Raw genomic sequence first — 20,604 nt, 5'->3', positions numbered from 1 at the left:
AGAGAGAATGGCGAAGACAATGAGAGAGGGGAGGAAGAAAGATCGCGGATGTTGGCGAGAAACTCGTGATCTGCTCGTCTCTTATCCCCTCGTTGCGTAGATAGTTGGGCATCGAGCCGAGATCGGACATGGAACATCGAAAGCATTGGGCATTGGGCATCGAGCATCGAGCATCGAGCATCGAGCATCGAGTAGCGTGGATAGGCGAGAGTAACGAACGCGACCCCCGCTCGTCTCCGATCGGTTAAAAGTTCTCGCACGACTCGCGACTACTGTCTCTCTCGTCTCTCTCTTGGTCCGATTATCGCTCGACACGCGCGTCCTAGCTTCTACCAGTGGGGAGGCGCCACGCTAGAAAGCAAAACTCGGGAACATCGTTGTCTCGTAATCGCAATCGTTTCACCGAGAAAAGTATCGAAGATCGTAGTTTGTTCGCGGCAAGAGGCGTCGCGACGCTATTGACCGCGACGCGTCGCGTCGCGTCGCGGCTTTTTTTTATTATCCGCTAGTAGTAAAAGTACAAGAATGGACGAATCTGGAATCGACATGGGTTTCGATCTGGCAGCTATTACCGCTGATTTGGAACATCGCGAAGCGGATCTCTGCGATCGTCTATGTCAGGAGAAACAGAATGGAATAATTGGTATCGATGAATCGGATTGCGCTAATAAACAAGACAATGGGCATAGAAACAACCACGACGATTGGGAGCAAGCTCTATCTTTTCTCTCGACACCACTGCAAGACATCATGTACTACGAATTAAAAAGTCGAGCGCCGAATATCGACAGGTACGTTGCTTCAAACTTATGATCACGATACACGAGCACGGTTATACGGGTCAAGGTTCAAATTGTTTCTTAATCCGAACAGTTTCACGATATCAATTCACCGTTTGCAACTTCTTGAAGTTACATTCTTTACTCGTCTCCGTCATCTGTGCGCTCGTTTCTTGCTTCGGCTCGAGTCGGCCCGGTTCGTCGTACATCGAGTCGACTCGGTTTCGATTCGGCTTGATTCGTCCGTCTACCGCCGCTCTCGCACTTTCGATCTTAATTTCGATCTCGGAAGAAAAATCTCTCGATTCTGGAATAATCCGTACCTCTGACGTTCCGTAGGATTCAAATCTCTATTGCCAAAACATTTGCAAATGTTTGATCCCGTGGAAAATTGGTTCGTGTGACTGACACATGGGCACGTGTCGATATTGAAAATAATACGTGCTCGTCGATCAAATCATCTTCCGAAATAATTCCCTACAAACCTAAAAATCCCTAAAAAGAAACGCCTTAGGTGGGTGGTCGGGTAATTTAATTGCCGCGTTTTGCATTCTTCAAATCGGCGGTGTTGACATCTAGTTGATAGTTGGTGTTTAGGCGACGAACGAGATTTGGCGCGGATACGCGAATGCGCGACAGTGGCGAGATGCGCGAGCGAAATCGAAAGGGTGGAAAAGAGATAAGAGTAACGGATCCAGGTTTAGAGCAACGATCGTTGGTTTTTTCATAGCTAACAGCGTGGTGGTCGTCGACGATGCCGAAGATAACAAAATAAGACATCTGGCTTAGTAGCGTCGCGGCTCGTCGCGTCGGCTAGTTTGGCCGTAAAGCGTCTTCACCTCCTTCGGAGGACATGCAAGAAATATCCGAGACAGTGCGGCAAATCGTCGAATTCGAGGATTTAGTGTCGCGATTGAATCGAATAAACGACGTTGGACGTCCGTTGACCAATAACCGTTCCGTTATCGAAGGAAGAATCGGGACCACAATTACACTACCAACAACAACTATAACGGCTACGTTAACGAGAACGACGTTAACGACGACAAAGTCGTTGTCCAATTGGACGAGCAATACTGGCTCGTTGCTAGGTCCGCGTTATGTAGCTCCGGGATCAGTGCCTGAATTTGAATCGGAATCGGTATCAAAATTGGGTACGGTGCCTGTGCCGGCGTCGGCGCCAACGTCGACGTCGGCATCGGTAGAGTTTGCGAGCAAACAGCAATCACCATCGTTTAGCCCGATTCCATTGTCGTTATCGTCGTCCGCGCATTCGGACATCGAATCTGCCGTAAAGTCCGTCGTTGATCGAGCGTTCAATTTCTCGTCTACCTTGGATCGTCGACGGAAAGACGGGAAGGTTGGACAACGTGAGCAAGAGCAACGCGTGCGCGTGAACATCGGTATCGACGAGGATCTGCGCATGATCCTCGAAATGGATCCGTCGATCGTTGACGGAACGCTGACTTCGTCTCCGTTGCACGGCAATTCTCGGAACAACGGTCACGTTGCGTTTGCCCGACCATTACGATCTACTCGCCCACAAGGCTGGTACAGAACTGTTAAAAACGGTTCGAGTTTCATTCAACGCTTTGCATCTTTTCATTTCCTATCATATCCGTGTTCAACCTGATTTTTCAATTACGTTACGTCCTTTCGTTTTTTTCAGCTACTCTCCTCCTGCCCAGTTACCGTTACGCCTTCTACTCCCACTCTCTCATGCCGTCTCTATCTCGCTCCCGCGCTTGCTCGTCTGCTCATTACTATCTATCTATCTATCTATCTATCTATCTATCTATCTATCTATCTATCTAAATCTTTTATTCGTTCTGGCTTTTGCTTGTTCAACCTTGCTCGCCAAATAGCGAGATCTTCCTCGTAAGATCGTTCTTCTCGCCGAACATGTGTGTCCATTTCCGTTTACCGCTACGTCTACATTCTTCTCGACTGTAAACATTGCATCTAAATATAAATGCGTCCTTGGTTCTTACACGTAGATGTGTTTCGTGAACCTGGCGGTGTACCGCAAGTATCGTGCACACGAGTCTCGTCGTTTCCTTGCGTCTGTGCCCTTCGTCTCCGATATTTTTCCTGTTTTTCAGTTTCATTCTAAACACACAGAAGATTCGATCGCTGTATCCTGTCGCAGACGAAGGAAAACAATGTTCCTTTCTCAAAAGGAAGTGCGACAGTGGCTATAGCGACTCGATATCGTTGGCCGGTAAATCGTAAATTTCGTTTTACGTGTGCGCAGTTCGTTCGTTATATATTGTACACGTTACGTTACGTTTATCCCTGCTTGTTTCTTCTCCGAAATCTGTTCACTGTCACCAAGCGTATCTCTGTCAAGTTATTTCTCAATACATGCGTTTAGTAGACTGCGGATTTTTATGCAAATTCATACTTTTATAGCTAAAGAGAAGCAATCCAAGAGTAAGATTTCTGTCGTTTTTTAAATATTGTAATGGAAGGTTTACCTTAGAAATTGTATACATCTTTCACCATTTCAATTTCTCACAAGTGTATAAAAATCCCAGAAGAAGAACAACGTTCGTCGGTATTTTCCCTCTATGGTAAAGGCTAGATGAATAGAAATGAAAATACGACGCGACAAAAGCGAGATAGAGAGGAAAGGCACAAAAGCGTAAGAACGACTTACAATTAGAAAGAGAGAGAGAGAGAGAGAGGGAGGGGGAAGAAAGAGAAGCAACGAATAGATATAGAGCAACTCGGTTAGTTTTCGCCGAAGATGATTACGTAACGCAGTTGCGACAAACATGCGAAATGAACGGGATCCCGATCGCTTCGAGACAGAAAGCAGCGACAGAACCGCGTTACGCTTTCAATGTATTGTTCGGAAGAGGAGATCGCCACTCGGAGGACAAGAATCGCATCTCGATCCAAATTGCACAATATCTCTATTTTGGTTTTCTTATGGCTATAATTTGGCAGTGTTCCCAAACCGGGAATACCTTTTAGGCGACTGGTGCCACCTCCTCTTGATAAACCGTCGATTCGCCATGCGATTTCTGCGCGTCTATTTTTTGCATGGAACCCTGCTCTGTAAACGGGCATAGATTTCTACACATTTGTCATTTACCGATCCTCGTATCAATTACAATCTAGATGCAAGTCGATCAGATCGACCGAATTAGTCTCTTTACTTTTGTTCGGATATTATAAATATTAGCACGAACACGATCGCGCCAAGTTACGGAAATAACGGCAAAAGGAAATCGTTTCGACGATATGTCGTAGATTTTGATGTTAATGAACCACGCCTTGATTCTTGATACGCGCATTCTTTGATTTATTTTTTACATTTCGACGGTTGTATCGCGCGCGTGTTGCTGCGATTTGCGACATCGTTTCAAATATTTCCATATTTCGTTCTTGATTTTAATCGAGGATAATAGAATAGACGCGTGGAGCAAACTACGAAACGATCATGGGACAGAGAAGGTACTGCTCCCTCGACATTTCCCCGCCACTTTCCTCTCACACCTACGAAAAAGAGAAAGAAAATCGATTAGTCGTCGCTGCTAGTAACAAAGTACTAAAACGAGTAGCTGGTTCTAACGAAGATTCGTTAATCGTGTCCAACGTATAAGCGGCTCGTACATCAGCTTGGAGAAGGAAGCTAAAATTTGATGCATAAAATCGATTTGTTTGCGATGGCTTTCAGTCCACCGACGTTTAAAACTGCGACGCCCACATCGCGTACGCAACTGAAGCTCCAGCTGATGCGAGAGCAGCTGCAGGAGCAAGAGAGGCGAGAGGCTGAATTCCGTCAGAACTTGCAGCAACAGAGACCAACTACCGCCCCTCCTAGACCCGTACCCACTACTACGCTGTCGACTATCGGGGTAGATGTACCACCGCAAGTCTTACAGGTATGTATGTATGTATTCTTCTTATCGTTTCTCTTATCTTCTTATCATCGACTCCAATTCTACCCTCGCCCTTCGTCTACTTTACTTCGACGTTGTGTACGACGTGCAATTTATTTTTATACGACGTATCGTCCCGTTTTTCTCTTTTCTTTTATATTTGTTACGCGCTCGTGTTCGCTTGAACGCGAAACAATGCAACGTGTGTGCAAACACGTGTTTCAGAAAAACAGATGATTCAAACTTTTAACGTTTCCACAGCGTAGCACAATTCAAGCCAGAAGGAGGGGAAGAAACATAAAATACTGTCTCTTTCTTGGCTAAAGGCACGACAAAGACAGACGAACTAATACGATTCCGGTGCACTTTCCAAGTAATAGCGTAAGAAATCTACAGTATTCGACCTTATTGTATACTTCTCCAAGCCTTAGCCAACACTGCCGATAAGACCAGAAATAGAATAGAAACACGTGTCACTTGGTAACAATAATCGAAACTGGTAGTCGTTTCTTCGAGTAGAAACAAACACGAAATGCGGTTAAGGAAAGAGAAAGAGGGCCGATAGATTAAACGAGTCGCGCCACTTTCTGTTCACAGGTACGAACGCTACTGGAAAATCCGACGCGTTATCACGTTGTTCAGAAGCAGAAGAATCAAGTGCGACAGTATCTTCACGAGTCGTTTCGCGGCAATGGTACCACTGGGGACGAAAGCGTTCTCGGAAGAAACTCGGTGGAAGCCGTGCCGACGTCTGCGCCGATGGTGGTCCAGAGCGCACCACCGGGACCAACCGTACACCATCCAAAGCCACAGCATCCTCACCTGGCCTCGTATCCACATGGTCCCACGGTATTGTCGCACGTTAACCCGCTTGCGGCCAGTCCAGATCCTGCGACTGGTGCCATGTCACCAGGACTTTCCAGTGTCGCAACCAGCAACTCCGAGGTAATTTAATACGTCTACCTGTTGCCTATCGATGTATCATTGTCATCAAATTCGTGCTCTCAATTCGTACAACACTTAATATTCCGTTGGAACTATCGGAATAGAAAAGATTGCAAAGCGCAAGAATAAGAGAAAGGATTATTTGATAATTCGAGTCGCTACTAAAGTGTACCGTTATCTGAAAAGACAAAAGTCATTTTCCTTACAATCCAATTTTCAATCTTTTCCATTCAATTTTCTTACAATCGCTTAGCTCGACACGAATAATCTCGCTTCGCTCTAGGACGCTCAGTTCGTACAAAGTATCGGAAAACGGTAATAGAAATACACGAGATTTAGGGAAATTGAAGCAGAGACGAACCGCAAAGAATCTATCGATGCCACAGGCGTCTGTCGCTCTGTTTCCTTCGCGTATCTGCCGAATCATGCGAATGCCCTTGTACGCGTACATAAGAGCGTAACAGTATTTTGGCTGTTTAAAGCGAAAACAAAATCGTAGAACGTACTTTCACCTGTTTCGTTCGTTAAACGTAACAACGATCAAACGGCTGGAAATCATAGTTGCGATCATACTTGGCAGCTTGAAGGTCGAACCGATCGATCGATCGATCGTTCGCTCGCTCACTTTCTTTTTCTTTGTTATTCGTGCGGCATCGAAAGTCGCACGGAAATTATAATGCTTTTTATTAGTTGCTCGACGATGACACGTGTCATATCTCCGCGAGAATATCTGGTTCATTTGCAATTGATTCCTTTTCATAAGATGCATAAATCTTATTCGTTGAGTTATTTTTTATTTATTACATCGGCAATTTTCCTCCCGGAATTTTTACTTAACATTTTATCGAGGCTCTAAAAAACGAATAACGCGAGGAACGAACACTACTGGCATTGAGTCTACGTCAGAAATGGATTACGTTACACGTATCTCCGTCGAAACGAACAAAGAACGTAAACGCGTAACTCTCTTCGTAATTTGCTGTTAATTTTATCAGTTGAAGCCTGTTACATTGCTATTTTTTAGCTATGCTCACGAGGTCGTTGCATGCGATATTTTTCGATCCCGCAACACAACTGGGTTAACGGAGAATACCTAAGGCGCGTCGTACGGCCAGTGCGAGAGTAGAATATATAATAGTACCGAACGATAGGAGAAATTGGTCGCGACACAAGGTTCAACAACTGTGGTAAAATTATTTAAGCAAAGAACGTATCGAGTGCGAGTTGGTGAGGAGACAGGAAGAATCTAAAAAAAAAAACGACGCACAGAGAAGCGAATACCTCCGGGGCGAAAACCAAAACTTAGAACGTCGTTCACGAGATATTCGCGACGAGCTTGAACTAGAAATTTTGTTATCGCTGGCAATTCGCGTAGCCGGGTAGATATTTACAAATATCGTGCGCGACTCGCGAAAGGCTGAAACGATGAAAGGCTAAATGACGACGAAAGGGATCAAGCGAATATCCTACTCCGAAGCCTCGTCTAGATTGGTCAAGTTTGAATTCCAACGAGTCGACGCGGTTGACTGGACCAATGAGCGTAGAAATTTGAAAGGATATGTTGCATTGAAATCGGATAAACACCAAGTTCACGCTAGTCGAGCTGTTTCGAGTTACTGGAATCCAAGCGGTTTGAATTCGGTTTAACCGGACTAATTTGAACGAGGCTTAAATGACGAATGATAGAAATGAAAATGCGCGGCTGCCATGTGGCCGTAGTGCCATAGCTGTAGCCTAATAGTAGGGGATAATGGGTAGAAGCGGTAACTTAACGATAGCCGATAGCGCAGCGGGCGTGGGGCATGGCGGTGCTCGTGGCGCGTGGCGGGCATTCGAGCAACAGCGAGTAGTAGCGAGCAGTAGCGAGCAGTAGCGAGCAGTAGCGAGCAGTACCGAAACGAGCCGATCGACGGTGGAGGTTCGGGTTCGCGCGAGAGCAAACCTTCGTGGAGCGTCGTTTACCTCGACGGTGGTTCGATGTTTGTTTCGCGAAGCGATCTTCCGTGTCGTCTCGTTTCTTCGATTGGTCAGAGCGATCGACGTTTTCACGACGGGCCAACGAGGGGTGAAAGAAGAAGGAAGAGAAAAGATCTTCCCGCCACAGATTATCCGACGGGGAAATTTTCCACGCGATCAACGCGTCCATCGAGTGGCAACACCCGGTAACGATGTTTCACAACGAGAAGAACCGCGATCGATGAATCGCCGAACGATCTCGCTCTGGTTAAGAACAACGTCGCCGCGATATTCGTTTCGCATCCGCTTTAAGCCGACGACCAGCACGTAACTTGTCATCCATCGATACGGTAAAAGCGATTTTCTGGCTACGACAGATCCGATTTAGAACCGAAGCAGAAGGATAGAGTTCAACGCTGATCATTTTTAAGTTTATCGCCGCCAATTCCAGCCGATAAGGACTCTTTTCGACGATAGATCGTTGTAGAGCGTGACGTATACGTGTATTTCGACTCGACGTACTATCGACTAATATCGAGTTATCTTCGCGTATACTCCACCTGTTCGTCGCTCGTCATCTATCATCCGCTCCCTGTTCCCAACTCTCCCGCCGTTCCCGTTTAACTCGGAATCCCACTTCACTTCGCCGAGATCGTGAGATACGTTATTGGGTAACCGCAACCTTGAGGTACGCTTAATCGTAGGTAGCCGAGTCGCGACGGAGTGGCGGTACGAGGAGAAAACGCAAGGTTGCTGCGAAACAACGTCGTCGCATCGGCAAAACCTTCGAGTCCAAGCCCGAGTCCGAAAAATGCACTCGTTCTTCGATCGGTTATCCGCATTCGTATTCGCTTTCGCGCTCGTTCTAGCGCCGTTACTCTGACACGTATTCCTCGCACAGAAAGAATCGTTTGTCCTATTGAATGCCAATCCACCCCGTTATCAAGGTTGTAGTTACAATTATATTCGAGTATCCTTCGCGACCGCGATCGATTAAGAGACGTTCACTTTCTTTTTCTCCTACTCGTATTCGTTTCTGTTCTCGTTCGCGAGTACTGTTGTTTCGGTGTTTCGATTATCGTGCGCGTGTACGTTTCGAGTACCAGCCACCGAACGGAGAAAAACGATTATTCATGAGGAGAGCGACGATCAATTTTACGACAAAATTTCCGGGAAATGGATGGACGAAGCGGGGAATAGTCAGCGGAACACGCAACGTTAATCAGGAGTTACGATCGACGCCAAGGATCTTCCTTTTGCAAAGAAGAAAACAGACGGAGGGCGGCGGAGAAGCAGAAAAGGAAAGAGAACAAGAAGCACGATGACGTCGAAAGTGGTGGCAATGACGTTGACGACGATAGTGACGATGCTAACGACGACGATAACGACGATGACGACGACGTTGAAACTCATCTGAGATCGCGAGGAATTAATTTCCATCGTCGGCTTCGCTTCAAGATAGTTTTAACGGTTGGCATGATTACCGCACCGTATATACGCTTCTTTAACATTCAGCGGAGAAGCGAATTTTACTGAATTACCAATCTTCTTTGCGTCTGTGAGTTCGAACCCACGCGGCCCCACGCCACCATCGCGCGCTACTAGCCACGTGCGTGAACGCGTACTACACGTGCGCACATGTCTCTAGTAGTATTTGATCGCACGAATATACGGTTCTTGTTACTTTTTCGTTCATCGGATCCATTTCAAGCAACGACAACATGCCAGTGTTCAATATAATAACCCGAAGGTGTAAGGTGAGTTTCATTCGATTCGTTAAACTATTAGCAACGAAGCGACTCAAGATACGTTCGTTCACCGATTTTCCTCGTATTTTACGCGCATCTCTACACGCTTCGTTTTCGTTAATTGCATCTAGTTACTCGTGTTATCGCGTTATCACGTTATCGCGTTATTACGTTATCAGCGCTGCATTTCACAACGCAAACGAGTAGACGGACGGATGAGACGTTGAAGGGATCGAAGCGAAGGGCAAGACGATGCAACGTGAATTCGAAGAAAATTTAATACGTTTACGCTTACGTGTAATCGATTCGTATTTGCCAACTAATCGACTGTCAAAGATCGATATCGATTAAGTCGGTGTAATCGGCGTTTATCGCATCCTTTATCGTTTTAACAAAAGACCATCGTAAGCGTAACATGTAAAAAAATTCACGAGTGGCGATGGATTATTGTTTAACGTACCTTTAATTTCCTGTATTTCGTATTTTCTGCATATGCATATACCTATATGCATATACTTTTATATATATATATGTACATAGGATACACAGCAGCGATCGATGTCGTTCGCGTAATCACCAACTGGTAGATCTTTGGCAACGGCACATCGCGACCTCTCAACTTACGAAACTTTGTCGCTATAATTTGGAATTTTTAGTTCTCTTTTACTATTCAACGTATATTCACGGCGAGGATGCGTAAGATAATCGTGATAAGAGTCAGCATTTCCGACCGCTTGGGCGAGCATATAAATCTTTCTCGATCAAGGATTGAAAACGCTTTTCAAGATAACGACAATCGCCTCGATAACAGCTTATCTAGGTAAAAACACCTAAATACTACGAACATTCTGGGCGATGCTAATATTTGTGAGCGATGCCATACTTACGTTTCGTAACGAACAACTTCGTTTATACGAAGTCAGAAACGCGAACACATAACCGATACCAATACGAACAGGCAGACATAGACGGCGGATCAGCGAGAAGATGCCAGTCGTGATGGAAGTGCACATATGTATAACGTGTTAGCATATTTATTACGGAAACCGCCCTCCGACCATTTTCGTTTAATCGCTCTCAGCCGATCGCAACGGATAACTTCTATCGCAGCTAACCAGTACTCTGTGAATTTTTATGCATTTATGGGAAACTCGATGTCGCTAAAATGTACAGAATTGCGCATACATAAATATATAAGGCGAATTGTATAAAATATTTCGAGCAGAGTATCGACTATAATATTTTACGGCTCTAGTTGAATTCCATTTGTTTAGTTACGTTCGTAAAGATAGGAATTTGCATAAATATTCGCGGTCTACTAAGGCGTACAGTATTTTCAACGAACGTACGAATGAAAAAAAGAACGTTGTGCATCCGATACAATGCTAACGTCGTTTTTCACTTGCGTAGCGAAAGATATAACACGATATGACGAAACGAGATGAAACATTAGAACGTAAGACCAGACACGACTTCAACTATGATAATTGTTTTATCCGACGTGACATAAACAATACCGATTTCGATCATTTTTTCCAATTGCGCTTCTCCGACTATCTGTAATTACCGATATCTTTGATATTATCGTTTAATCTCGCAGTTAGATCATCGGTAGCTGAAACATAAATGAAATTCCAACGATCAACTAGGTTCCCTTTATTAAGGCGCCTACTTAATTCTCTTTGTCAATCGACCTCGTCCTTTTCTTTCTTTCTTTTCTCTCGACATTTTCATATTTTTATCTATTCGATCGCTTTCTCTCGTACAACTTATATGTATCCCTTGGCTCCGCCTTTTGCCACCGTTGTCTTTCTGACACAACACGTTCTATCGGCACGTTCTTCCACGGACAGACATCGGTTATTGTTGTTACGTAATATTTACGTAACTTACACGTACGCAACTTGAATAGCCATAAGCGCCGTACGCTGAGCATCAATGCTCGCGATCTCAACCCGTTTCATATCGTTTCCTCTGAATTTGCACCACTCTGCCCTCCTTTTTCATAACCGTTCAACCTCTCTATCACGTTTCTCTTCTTTCATTTTTATCGCCTTCGTCGTCTTTCTCTTTTGGCTTAAACGCTTTCTCTCTCTCTCTCTCTCTATTTCACTCTCGTTTCTTCAAACCTGATCTACCACTGTCCCATTAAAACATTCGTTGACAACGATCGACAACGATCGTTCGAATCGGCGATCGTAAATGAACAGAATATCAAGAATTGCGAATAAAGTGGACGAGACTCGATAAAATCGCGGCAGTGTGTACGATATAGGTGCGAGAACGTTCTTCCTGTTATCAAATCCGCTTAACAGGCCAGGCTAAGCGCGATATAATCAAATTGTTTTTCCGAAAATATCACATCCTCTATGATATTTCTTTCGTTCAAAGGTTGGATCAGATACCCGGCGAATGAATCAACAGAGGAAAAACACGAAAAGGAAATGTTACGGAGAAAACGCGATACGACAATTAGCTCTGACAGCGATTTTAACGTGAACTCGTTTGCTGACCCCGCGTCGAAGCAAAATTGCATCTAGTCCTCCTTCCAATCGGTACATCGATAAAGTGTAAATTGAAAAGGCATTCGAAGACGATTGAAATACGATAGAATCGTGTAGCCTGTGCCGTGCGTAAAAGCACATATCGCGGTGGAATTTTTATTTATCGTCCGACGACACAGACGATCCGAATGTTTCGAGTTTAATCGTTCGGTCATATGAAATTTGTATGATTACAGGCGGAGGATCTTCTGGACGACATCTTGTCGTTCGAAGCCAACTCCCTAGGCGATAATTTAAAAGACAGCCAGTCAGGAAGTCTGTCCAATATTCCAGAGTTACAAATCAAGCCCGAACCTCTGTTGCTTACCGATGCTGAGATACACGCGCTTGCCAAAGATCGACAAAAGAAAGATAATCATAATATGAGTAAGTAAATACGATCGACTATTGGCTATACGTATGCGGTGACGGTAACCTGTTACTATTAATTATTAGCAGTATGCGAAAAACCATAATACACTCGTACGTCTCTATTTCGGTGCTCGTTGTTCGCTTAAAACAACTGAAACAGTCATTTGAATTGTAAACGAATTAGAGACGGATTCCTGTTCCTGCGATCGCGTAAAATCTGATATATCCACGTCAAATATCCATGGAGCGGAACGTACGCGCTTCGTTTCTGATATTCGTGCTTCTTCAACGAGATAACTCTTTTTGTTATGCCAGTGTACTGGTTCGTACGTAGGCGAATATATAAAGTATACTAACGTAGAATACGATAGGTTGTATAGGCGCGAATTGGAAATCTGCAGAATAACGCGAAACTAGGAATGGCAGTTTTATAAAATTAGAGTAGGAGATAATTTTGTCCATTTATTATTAGTAACCGACATGGTTGTCGTTAATCAACACGGCTGCTGTCGATGCTGCTTACCATCTGAACGCCAGCTTTCGCGCGTCCGCACTCGATACGAAAATATGTAAAAATACTTTCAGACGCAACTGCGATATCCTAATTATAATTCATATTATTATTATGATTTTCAGTCGAGAGACGGCGACGGTTCAATATCAACGATAGAATCAAAGAGCTCGGCACTCTGTTGCCTAAAACTAACGACCCGTAAGTACGTTTTTCAATCTCATGATCGTTTACCACGTATCGCTAGCGGTAAGACAGCAACGAGCATGTCACGCGTAACTCGTTTGCAATTTTTAGAGAACGAAACGCTCGATAAGATTCGTAAAACGAATTATGTACGAGGAGCGTTGCTCGTCGTGCAAAATACATCGTTCACGGACGAAAAACGTACGTGGAGAATTTTTTGGGAAACCAAATTGCTAGTGAGAACGTAGTTAATATTTTTCGACGTGAAATATTTAATCAAAGGGTCGCTTATTCATCGTCTTCTTTAGTCTCTGCTCGTTTTTCATTGCCGGTAGGCCGAGTATCTCAAAAATGACGTTTACGTCATTCTTCTTGACATGTTCTCTCGTTTCTTTTCTCAGCTTACGCTTCCTTCGTCATGAGTCGATATTAAACTTATAAACCTTAAGAATAGATCGATCAGAGAATGGAAAGGTGAAAGAGCAACGAAAAACGAACGATAATTTCGTTCTTGAAACAACTTGTCGAACCTAAATTCGTTCGATTTCGTGACTACCTGTATCCTGCGTCTTGCATTGCGTAATAAATATCCGGAGAACGAAATAACGAGCGATACTTGGTACGGTCGAGTACCAAAGCATCGCCTCCTTCTAAGATTAGCATCGTACGAAAGAAAGATGTACGGAACTGCGTGTAGACCGTGTTACCGTGTCTCGAGTCTCACCTCGATAACGAAACGAGTCTAAGTACAATGGCAAACATTCTGATACGACCCCGTTTTCCAAAATTCTCTCTCTTTCTCACCGCCGATCGATGTCTCTTGGCTGGCATTACGTATGTATCTTTCGTCTCGTATTGTGTTCGATTTTATGCAGTCGAATTTTACAGCACTGTTTTATCTTTTCCATCTAACATGGAACGATAGGAAAATATCGAACCGCATTTCTCTAACTTTATCAACGGGATTCGAAAATAAATAGGAATATAACTCGGAGGAGGAGCGAAATTTTTATTCGTTCGAACGAGATTTCCCTGCGCGATAGCTTTTAAGGATTGCAAGTCTAATCGAATGTATGTCACGAGAAAAGAAGACACGACGAATCTTTAATAACGCGACTTGAACGGCGTAACATCGTAATCAACTAATTTTCACTTGTTCCAGATATTATGAAATCGTGCGAGACGTCAGGCCAAACAAGGGAACGATTCTGAAGTCTTCGGTCGAGTACATAAAATTGTTGAAAAACGAGTTGACAAGGATGAAACAGAACGAGCTGAGACACAAGCAACTGGAACATCAGAATCGTCGACTCCTTTTACGAGTTCAAGAGTTGGAGTTGCAAGCGAAGGCGCATGGTCTTCCGGTGACTGATTTTAGCTGGGCTTCGACTTCCGGTAGCATGCTGAACACCTTTCCTCGAAACAAGCTCGAACAACGCAAGGTAATCGATAATTTCTATATATACCGCCGGTCATAACAGAATTAGGACATCCGTTGATATTTAATACAAAATTGAATATTTCCTACCGCTTTTGCTTCTTAGTCTAGTTTACAAGCGTATGCATAAAAAGAAATTACAATTTTTGTCCTATTTGTGGTCCTAATTCGACGGCCCGTATTATTCTCTCTTGCTTTATCACGAACGTCATTTGTCTTCTCTCAGGAACGAGGCGAATATGTACATATTCTCGATGGTGTGCATCCTCGCGCAACGACGACTGTCACGATATCGCGGCTGCTATGAATTTCGTCAAGGTTATGCCGATCAACACCGATATGTACCGCTGATCGTTTCACGATCCTTGATCCGAATAAACGCTCGCTTCGTTCCCGAGACTGGTTTCATAATTCACATGTGTTCCGATCAGACTGCCAGCTACGAAATCGCTCGTCTTGCTCTCTGTCTGTCTCTCTTTCTCTCTCTCTCTCTCTCTCCCGCTCCATCTCTCTGTCTCCTTTTTTACGAGTGTGCGTGTACAAATAAATAGTTTTATCGTCGATATCACATCCTCTTCTCCCTTGTTACTGGTGTTTCCACCAAGCACCATGTTTCCGTTCGTTCTTCCGTTGCACGCGTATTCTTATTGTCGGTCTGTCTTTTCTTCATTCTCTTTGTGGTTGCGATATTTTACTCTCTTTCTCTCTCTGCATCGCTTCGCTCTTCGTCCTTTACATCGCGTTTCTTGGATTCACGTCGAGCACATACATCAGGCATTCTAATCCTACGTTACAGAACTATCCAATTGCGGAAATGACTTATCTTATCGTGATTTGGAAACATTAGGTATATTTTTACATTCGGTATTCTATTTTTTTTTCTTTCTTATCTAATTGCTTTTTCCTTAAATATCCGCTTGTTGACCACGCAAACGAGCTAATTCGTTGATTCGTCGTAAATGTCTTAAAAGACTACGAGTCAATTTGTTGTTCGGGCTGTCAGTCTGCCGAGTTTAAAAGCGAAGGGGAAGATTTTCGAAACGAAAACGGCGGAACTATTCCACGAACGCGTATACAGATATCGAAACGACACATTGGTGAATTGTTGCAGATAAAATCTAGTTGGTATATCTAGAAGCGATTTGTTGGTCTGATGAAATGCGAACGTTGATAAAAGCGCAATTTGAATCGCACGTTCAAACAACGAAATAAAGCGAACGTCTCGCGCTGCTGTTCGTTCGCGATTACATCGAACGAAAGTGTCGAGTAATATGCTCCGTGTATACATGTACAATTCATTTCTATCGTTCATTCGCGTGAATTGAAAATATTTCGATACTACATGACGATTAGCTTCGGTTATCACACTCGAAGATTACAATGGAAAGACACGATAAGTCGCATTTTCCATCCTTCGCGAGACAACAGTTTTAAAATACAGAATATCGTCTCAACTAATCTCACATTATCGAAATTGTCGTTTTATTTGATTTTGGCATTTAGCATGTGTGTATCTTTCTACCTCCTCCGTAATTAAAAGATAATATTGTTTTAATAGCAGGGTCCTCCCATTCTTATGAATTTTATACAAAAGAATAAACAGGAATGTACTTATCGTTCTTTCTTCGTGTGATCTTCATTTTGTTTTAATAAAGAAACGATAGATCGTTCGTTGTAAAGACATGTTATTTTTGTGTACTAAACAGATTCCAGAATTGGTTACGGAAGAAGCAACGAGCTTAAGCATGTCGCAGCTCGAAGATCTGATGGAGGACGATGGAAACGGTCCGATTCATAGCGGCGACCCGATGCTCTCCTCGCCTCATTTACCGCCACTAAGTCCGGCACAGGCTGGCTGTCAACATGCCCTACCAGACGAAGATACCCTTGGTAGTTTGGCGCCAACCACACCGAATTCCTCCTCCGATATGGACATCGTCGCGTAATAGGATCCGAGCGTTAATAGCGCTCCGAATAATCAATTTATATATTTTTCAATCGGAAGGACATTCGAATTTTATCGTAACAAGAAAGTAACAAACGCAATATAATCGATACTAAGCGATGCAATAGACGAATAGCGACTCGCGAACGTCGCATCCTTGTGTCTGATTAACAACATACGTGTTATGTGTTGTTCTTGTCCTTTTTTTCAACGGCTGGCCGTTACATACATACGTATTATAAATCGTAAGTCTATGTAAAAAGATACTTAGTATAATCGTATAATAATTCTTCAGAAAATTCACGTACTTTCACGCATTCAAATAGTTCCAAAAAGCAAAAAGGTTCTCGAACTCGTATTCGTATGGTTGCTTTCGATGGCAACCATCGATCCCTCACAGGGACAGTTCAAATACTTATGGGATATACGTAATGAATAACGGATGCGATCAGCACCGAAGTTTTACGATAAATAAGCGCTCGCGCAGGTCGCGAGTTCATTGACGAACAAACAAACAATTGAAATATACTTTAAAATACTTTTTGGAGTTGTCCAAAGTTACGAGAAATACTTTGGATGTTCCTTTTAATTTCTAATTTTTTTCTTTCCCAGTTCGATTACAGTCAGCGTTTCACTGTATTGCATTATGTCGCGTTTCATCGCATTATTAGGAGCAAAGCATACTGCAATACTCGAACCGGTTCGTTCAAGTGCCTTTTAATTTTTTTTTGTGTCACTCTCCTTCGCTACCCATTGTCTTAGCTGTTCGTAATGCGCGAAGAGAATCAACTGCGTGTTTCATCGTGCAACGATTTCGTTGACCATTTTTAATGATTGTTCGTTTCTTCCTATAAAATTTCTCGATTTAAAAAGACATTAGTGAACGTACGTTCAGATATAGATATATAATGGCGAGTACGGGCTAATTAAACTTGACAAGTAGATCTAAGATGATAATCGATTAATTAGAAAAGAGACGATTCGATAACTCGAAGGAAAACTTGAACAAGTGCTGTAAACAAGATAAGAGGAGACGATTTATTGAAAGACGAAAACTTACGTAGGAGAAAAGCCTGCGACAGAATATATATATTTTCTAAAGTATTTTGCGTCGGAAACAGCAAGTGATTAATGTTACTGGTGAATAATGTATGCTCTTATTCCATGGAGATGTCTCGTGCGCGCGAATAATATTGCTGTTCCCGTCGCTCTGTGATCCTTTTAATATATGTAACTATCGCGTTTTACCTCGTTAATGCGTATTATTCGCTCACTGTTATCCGCGAAAACCGTGCGAGAATCTCGTGATAATTCTTCACGGTGACCGCGCGAAACTACAGAGTATATAAAGAGACGTTACAGAAAAAGTGTTTAATCATTTTTTCACGTTTTGTCTTTTCCTTTTCTTCTTTTTCTTTTGTTTATATATTCCCAATATTCTTCCTAGCATCTTAGCGATGGGCTCAAGTACCTGATAAATTTATGTCAATAATTTAACCAAAATAACATATACTTTTCGTTTAGTACACAATATTTTACACTTACAATACCTTCCGATCGTTTCTGCGTAATGATTTTTAGAATATTCATTTCCCCGGGCAAATTTAAAATTGTTTTATAATTCTACCAGTTACCGAACGAATTGAAAGACCACTAGCCGTCTGTTATGTACAAAAATTATGTAAGAGATAGGTCGTATAGGTCGGAAAATTAATTAGATTCCAGCATCATAGATTATAATGTTTAGCTTTAAAAGTTATTTTTCGTCTTGCATGGCCTGAATTTTTTCTATTATTGTAGTACAATTTCATAAGTTTCTAGTATAAAAGGTTATCACAACAGTCTCTTCTTAGTAGCCATGTGTTTTTTATTCGAAGTAACAATATAAGATAATTATGTTCCGATATGTAACTACATTCTTAGTAGTTTATAGATGTGTCATAATCTCTGTTTCTTTTCTATGCATAACTCCAACTTGTCTTCCTTAGTTAAGTTAATATTTCTAAGTGACTTTTCTCTTTGTTTATACATAATTGATTGTATAATTTTTATTGAAAGAACCATATATTTTAGTAATAAAAGCTTATAACATTACAGAAAGGTTCCAGTCGGCTGTACTCTACAGACGCAAAGTTCCAACATGATTGAAACTGATACCAGTAAGCTATGAAGAATTGAGCTAGCTAAAAAGGGGCATCCATCTCAAATAGGTAATTTTTTACTTTATTTGATACACAGTTAATTTAGTGAAAATTTTGAAAAAGGAATTTTCATCCCCTTGTTTCTTAAAATTCTTTTGGATTTAATTTTTTTCAAGCAAACTGATTAAGATTCAATGCTTTATCGTTGATTCTTATCAATAGTTTGCAATATTAAAAATATGATGATTTTTGAGATAGTTATGACATTTTGTCATGCTATTATGGGTAATCACCAACAGTTAAAAGTTAACGTATACTACATTTATTAAATTTATTTATTTGTTGAAAAATACAATATATATAATCATTGCAGCAATGACTAAGAATGTGATTAAATCATCTAGGTGTGATTCTTCGAGATTCTCATGAAGTGGCTCAAATGCGTTTCCGCAGTGCGAATAAAATTCTCAGAATCGTCAAAAGTGTGCTGGGTTTTGACCTAGACTTACCAAAAGATTCGTATTATTTGATTAAAAAAAGAAAAATGCAGTCGCCATTAGGAAACGTTTGGAAAGAGACGACGATGGCAAAAACAGCATGTTGATTCTTGTGGAGCCTAGAATCCATCGACTTGCTCGATATTACAAACTCAAGAGCGTTCTTCCAGCAAACTGGAAATATGGTGAGAGTTCCATTACTAGCGTTCATGTCGCTTAATTACTTTTACGAATTTTTGAACAGAATAAAAATTTAAATATAAGACTTGTGTTTTACTAGCCAATTCATTCCAAATTCTCTATTTCCATTTATGTATATCCAACCCAAATATTATAGTTACTACCAATCTAGAATGAAATATTGGTATTTAAATACAAATGAAAAATCTTATTAGCGTAAAGATCACCATAGCATAATATTATTTATAATAAGCAATGAAACACTAATCGTCTATTATTAAAAAGTTAAGGTCTTGGAGCCGAGATACTGAACTTCCCTGAAACACGGTATCGCAATAAAATAATATAATAACATTGTAATTTTTATGTATAAACGACAGTTTGAATCTCAATGTGATTTGCAGGATAGTCTAAAATAATTTGCGATTTGAGTATCGCGTTCATTTTTCGACTTCGCGCGGTCCTTACATCGACTCCTGCGCAGGCGTGCTGCAGTTCTCATCGGCGAACGAGATCGCCCGAAAACGGCCGAATGTTGACGATCGGAAGCGCGCGTGAATACGCGGTCGCTTGAAATCTTGCTTGTATCATATTTGAATCGCAGTTGGTTGTTATTTCCCTTATCATGAGTAGAAGATATAAAATTATTAGGCAATAAAGAGGTAAGAATTCATCGAAATTCGCTAACTGGAAACTCAAAGTATCGATAAAGCTTATAGTATATTTTTCTTCAATACGACTCTATTTATGTACACGAAGGTAAAGATTACTCTCGAACCGTATCGTACAAGTTAGTACTATCTATTCGTAAAATATATATCCCGCATACGTAGTATTGTATCTCTGTTATTAATTACAATTTTTATTATATAATATATTAAGAAAAATGGATTAGAGTATGCGTATATAAGAAGTTATAAAGAATACTGAACTTTGCATGTTATTTGATTTTTATCACATTTAGTGAAAAACGATGCAAAACGTAAGTTGCATAATAGATGCATTATGAGGTGTTGATGGAAACCGTTGCCGTAATTATGACTTCACCGTTTCATGGATGGATGATCATGTAATGGTTTTAGTTTTCAGTTTAGTCGTTGTCCATGCCAGTATTATACCAAATGCAGTACTGACATCGACAACGAATAGTAAGTAGGAAGTGCTCGTATCAATTAATCTCCTCTCTTTTTCACAAGTCAGATATATATGGTAGAACTCCGTTTATATAAAGTTGCCGAACCAAAGATAATATATTGGTATAATCGACGGTATAATCGGAGTTTACAGAACAAGAATCCTCTGATTATCCCCACAACCAATGATTTTTCGTTTACGTAATAACGATTCACGTTCAGGTAAGCGAATCCGATCAACGATAGCTTATTTAATCGGGCATCAACTACGATTTCCTTGCAGCTAATGAAATTCGTACAAACGGAGTACTACTTTCGGATAATAGAAAGATGTATGTAT

At 41.8% G+C, this 20,604-nt stretch overlaps 1 protein-coding gene and 1 pseudogene across 11 annotated transcripts; both read left to right on the top strand.

Annotated features, from left to right (window-relative positions):
• Positions 1–154: 154 nt before the first annotated feature.
• LOC122575203 (microphthalmia-associated transcription factor) lies at positions 155–17,680 on the top strand. 11 transcript variants are annotated; one of them, XM_043743850.1, is made up of 8 exons: positions 934–2,330; positions 4,465–4,672; positions 5,267–5,614; positions 12,059–12,248; positions 12,870–12,945; positions 14,093–14,372; positions 14,595–14,686; positions 16,075–16,211. In XM_043743850.1, the coding sequence occupies exons 1-7, from the start codon at positions 1,633–1,635 to the stop codon at positions 14,673–14,675; spliced, it is 1,881 nt and encodes a 626-aa protein (XP_043599785.1). In that variant the 5' UTR covers positions 934–1,632; the 3' UTR covers positions 14,676–14,686; positions 16,075–16,211. The 11 variants fall into 11 exon arrangements, 10 of the variants coding, with proteins under 10 accessions (XP_043599802.1, XP_043599861.1, XP_043599852.1 ...); XM_043743867.1 differs by lacking the exons at positions 934–2,330; positions 14,595–14,686 and adding an exon at positions 155–791 and having other exon boundaries at positions 16,075–17,680; XM_043743839.1 differs by lacking the exon at positions 14,595–14,686 and having other exon boundaries at positions 1,290–2,330; positions 16,075–17,680.
• A 90-nt stretch (positions 17,681–17,770) lies between these two features.
• LOC122573708 lies at positions 17,771–19,218 on the top strand (annotated as a pseudogene).
• Positions 19,219–20,604: the final 1,386 nt, after the last annotated feature.

The sequence above is a fragment of the Bombus pyrosoma genome, linkage group LG2, assembly GCF_014825855.1.
Source record: "Bombus pyrosoma isolate SC7728 linkage group LG2, ASM1482585v1, whole genome shotgun sequence".
NCBI lineage: Eukaryota > Metazoa > Arthropoda > Insecta > Hymenoptera > Apidae > Bombus > Bombus pyrosoma.
This window is presented reverse-complemented; position numbering and strand designations above follow the sequence as displayed.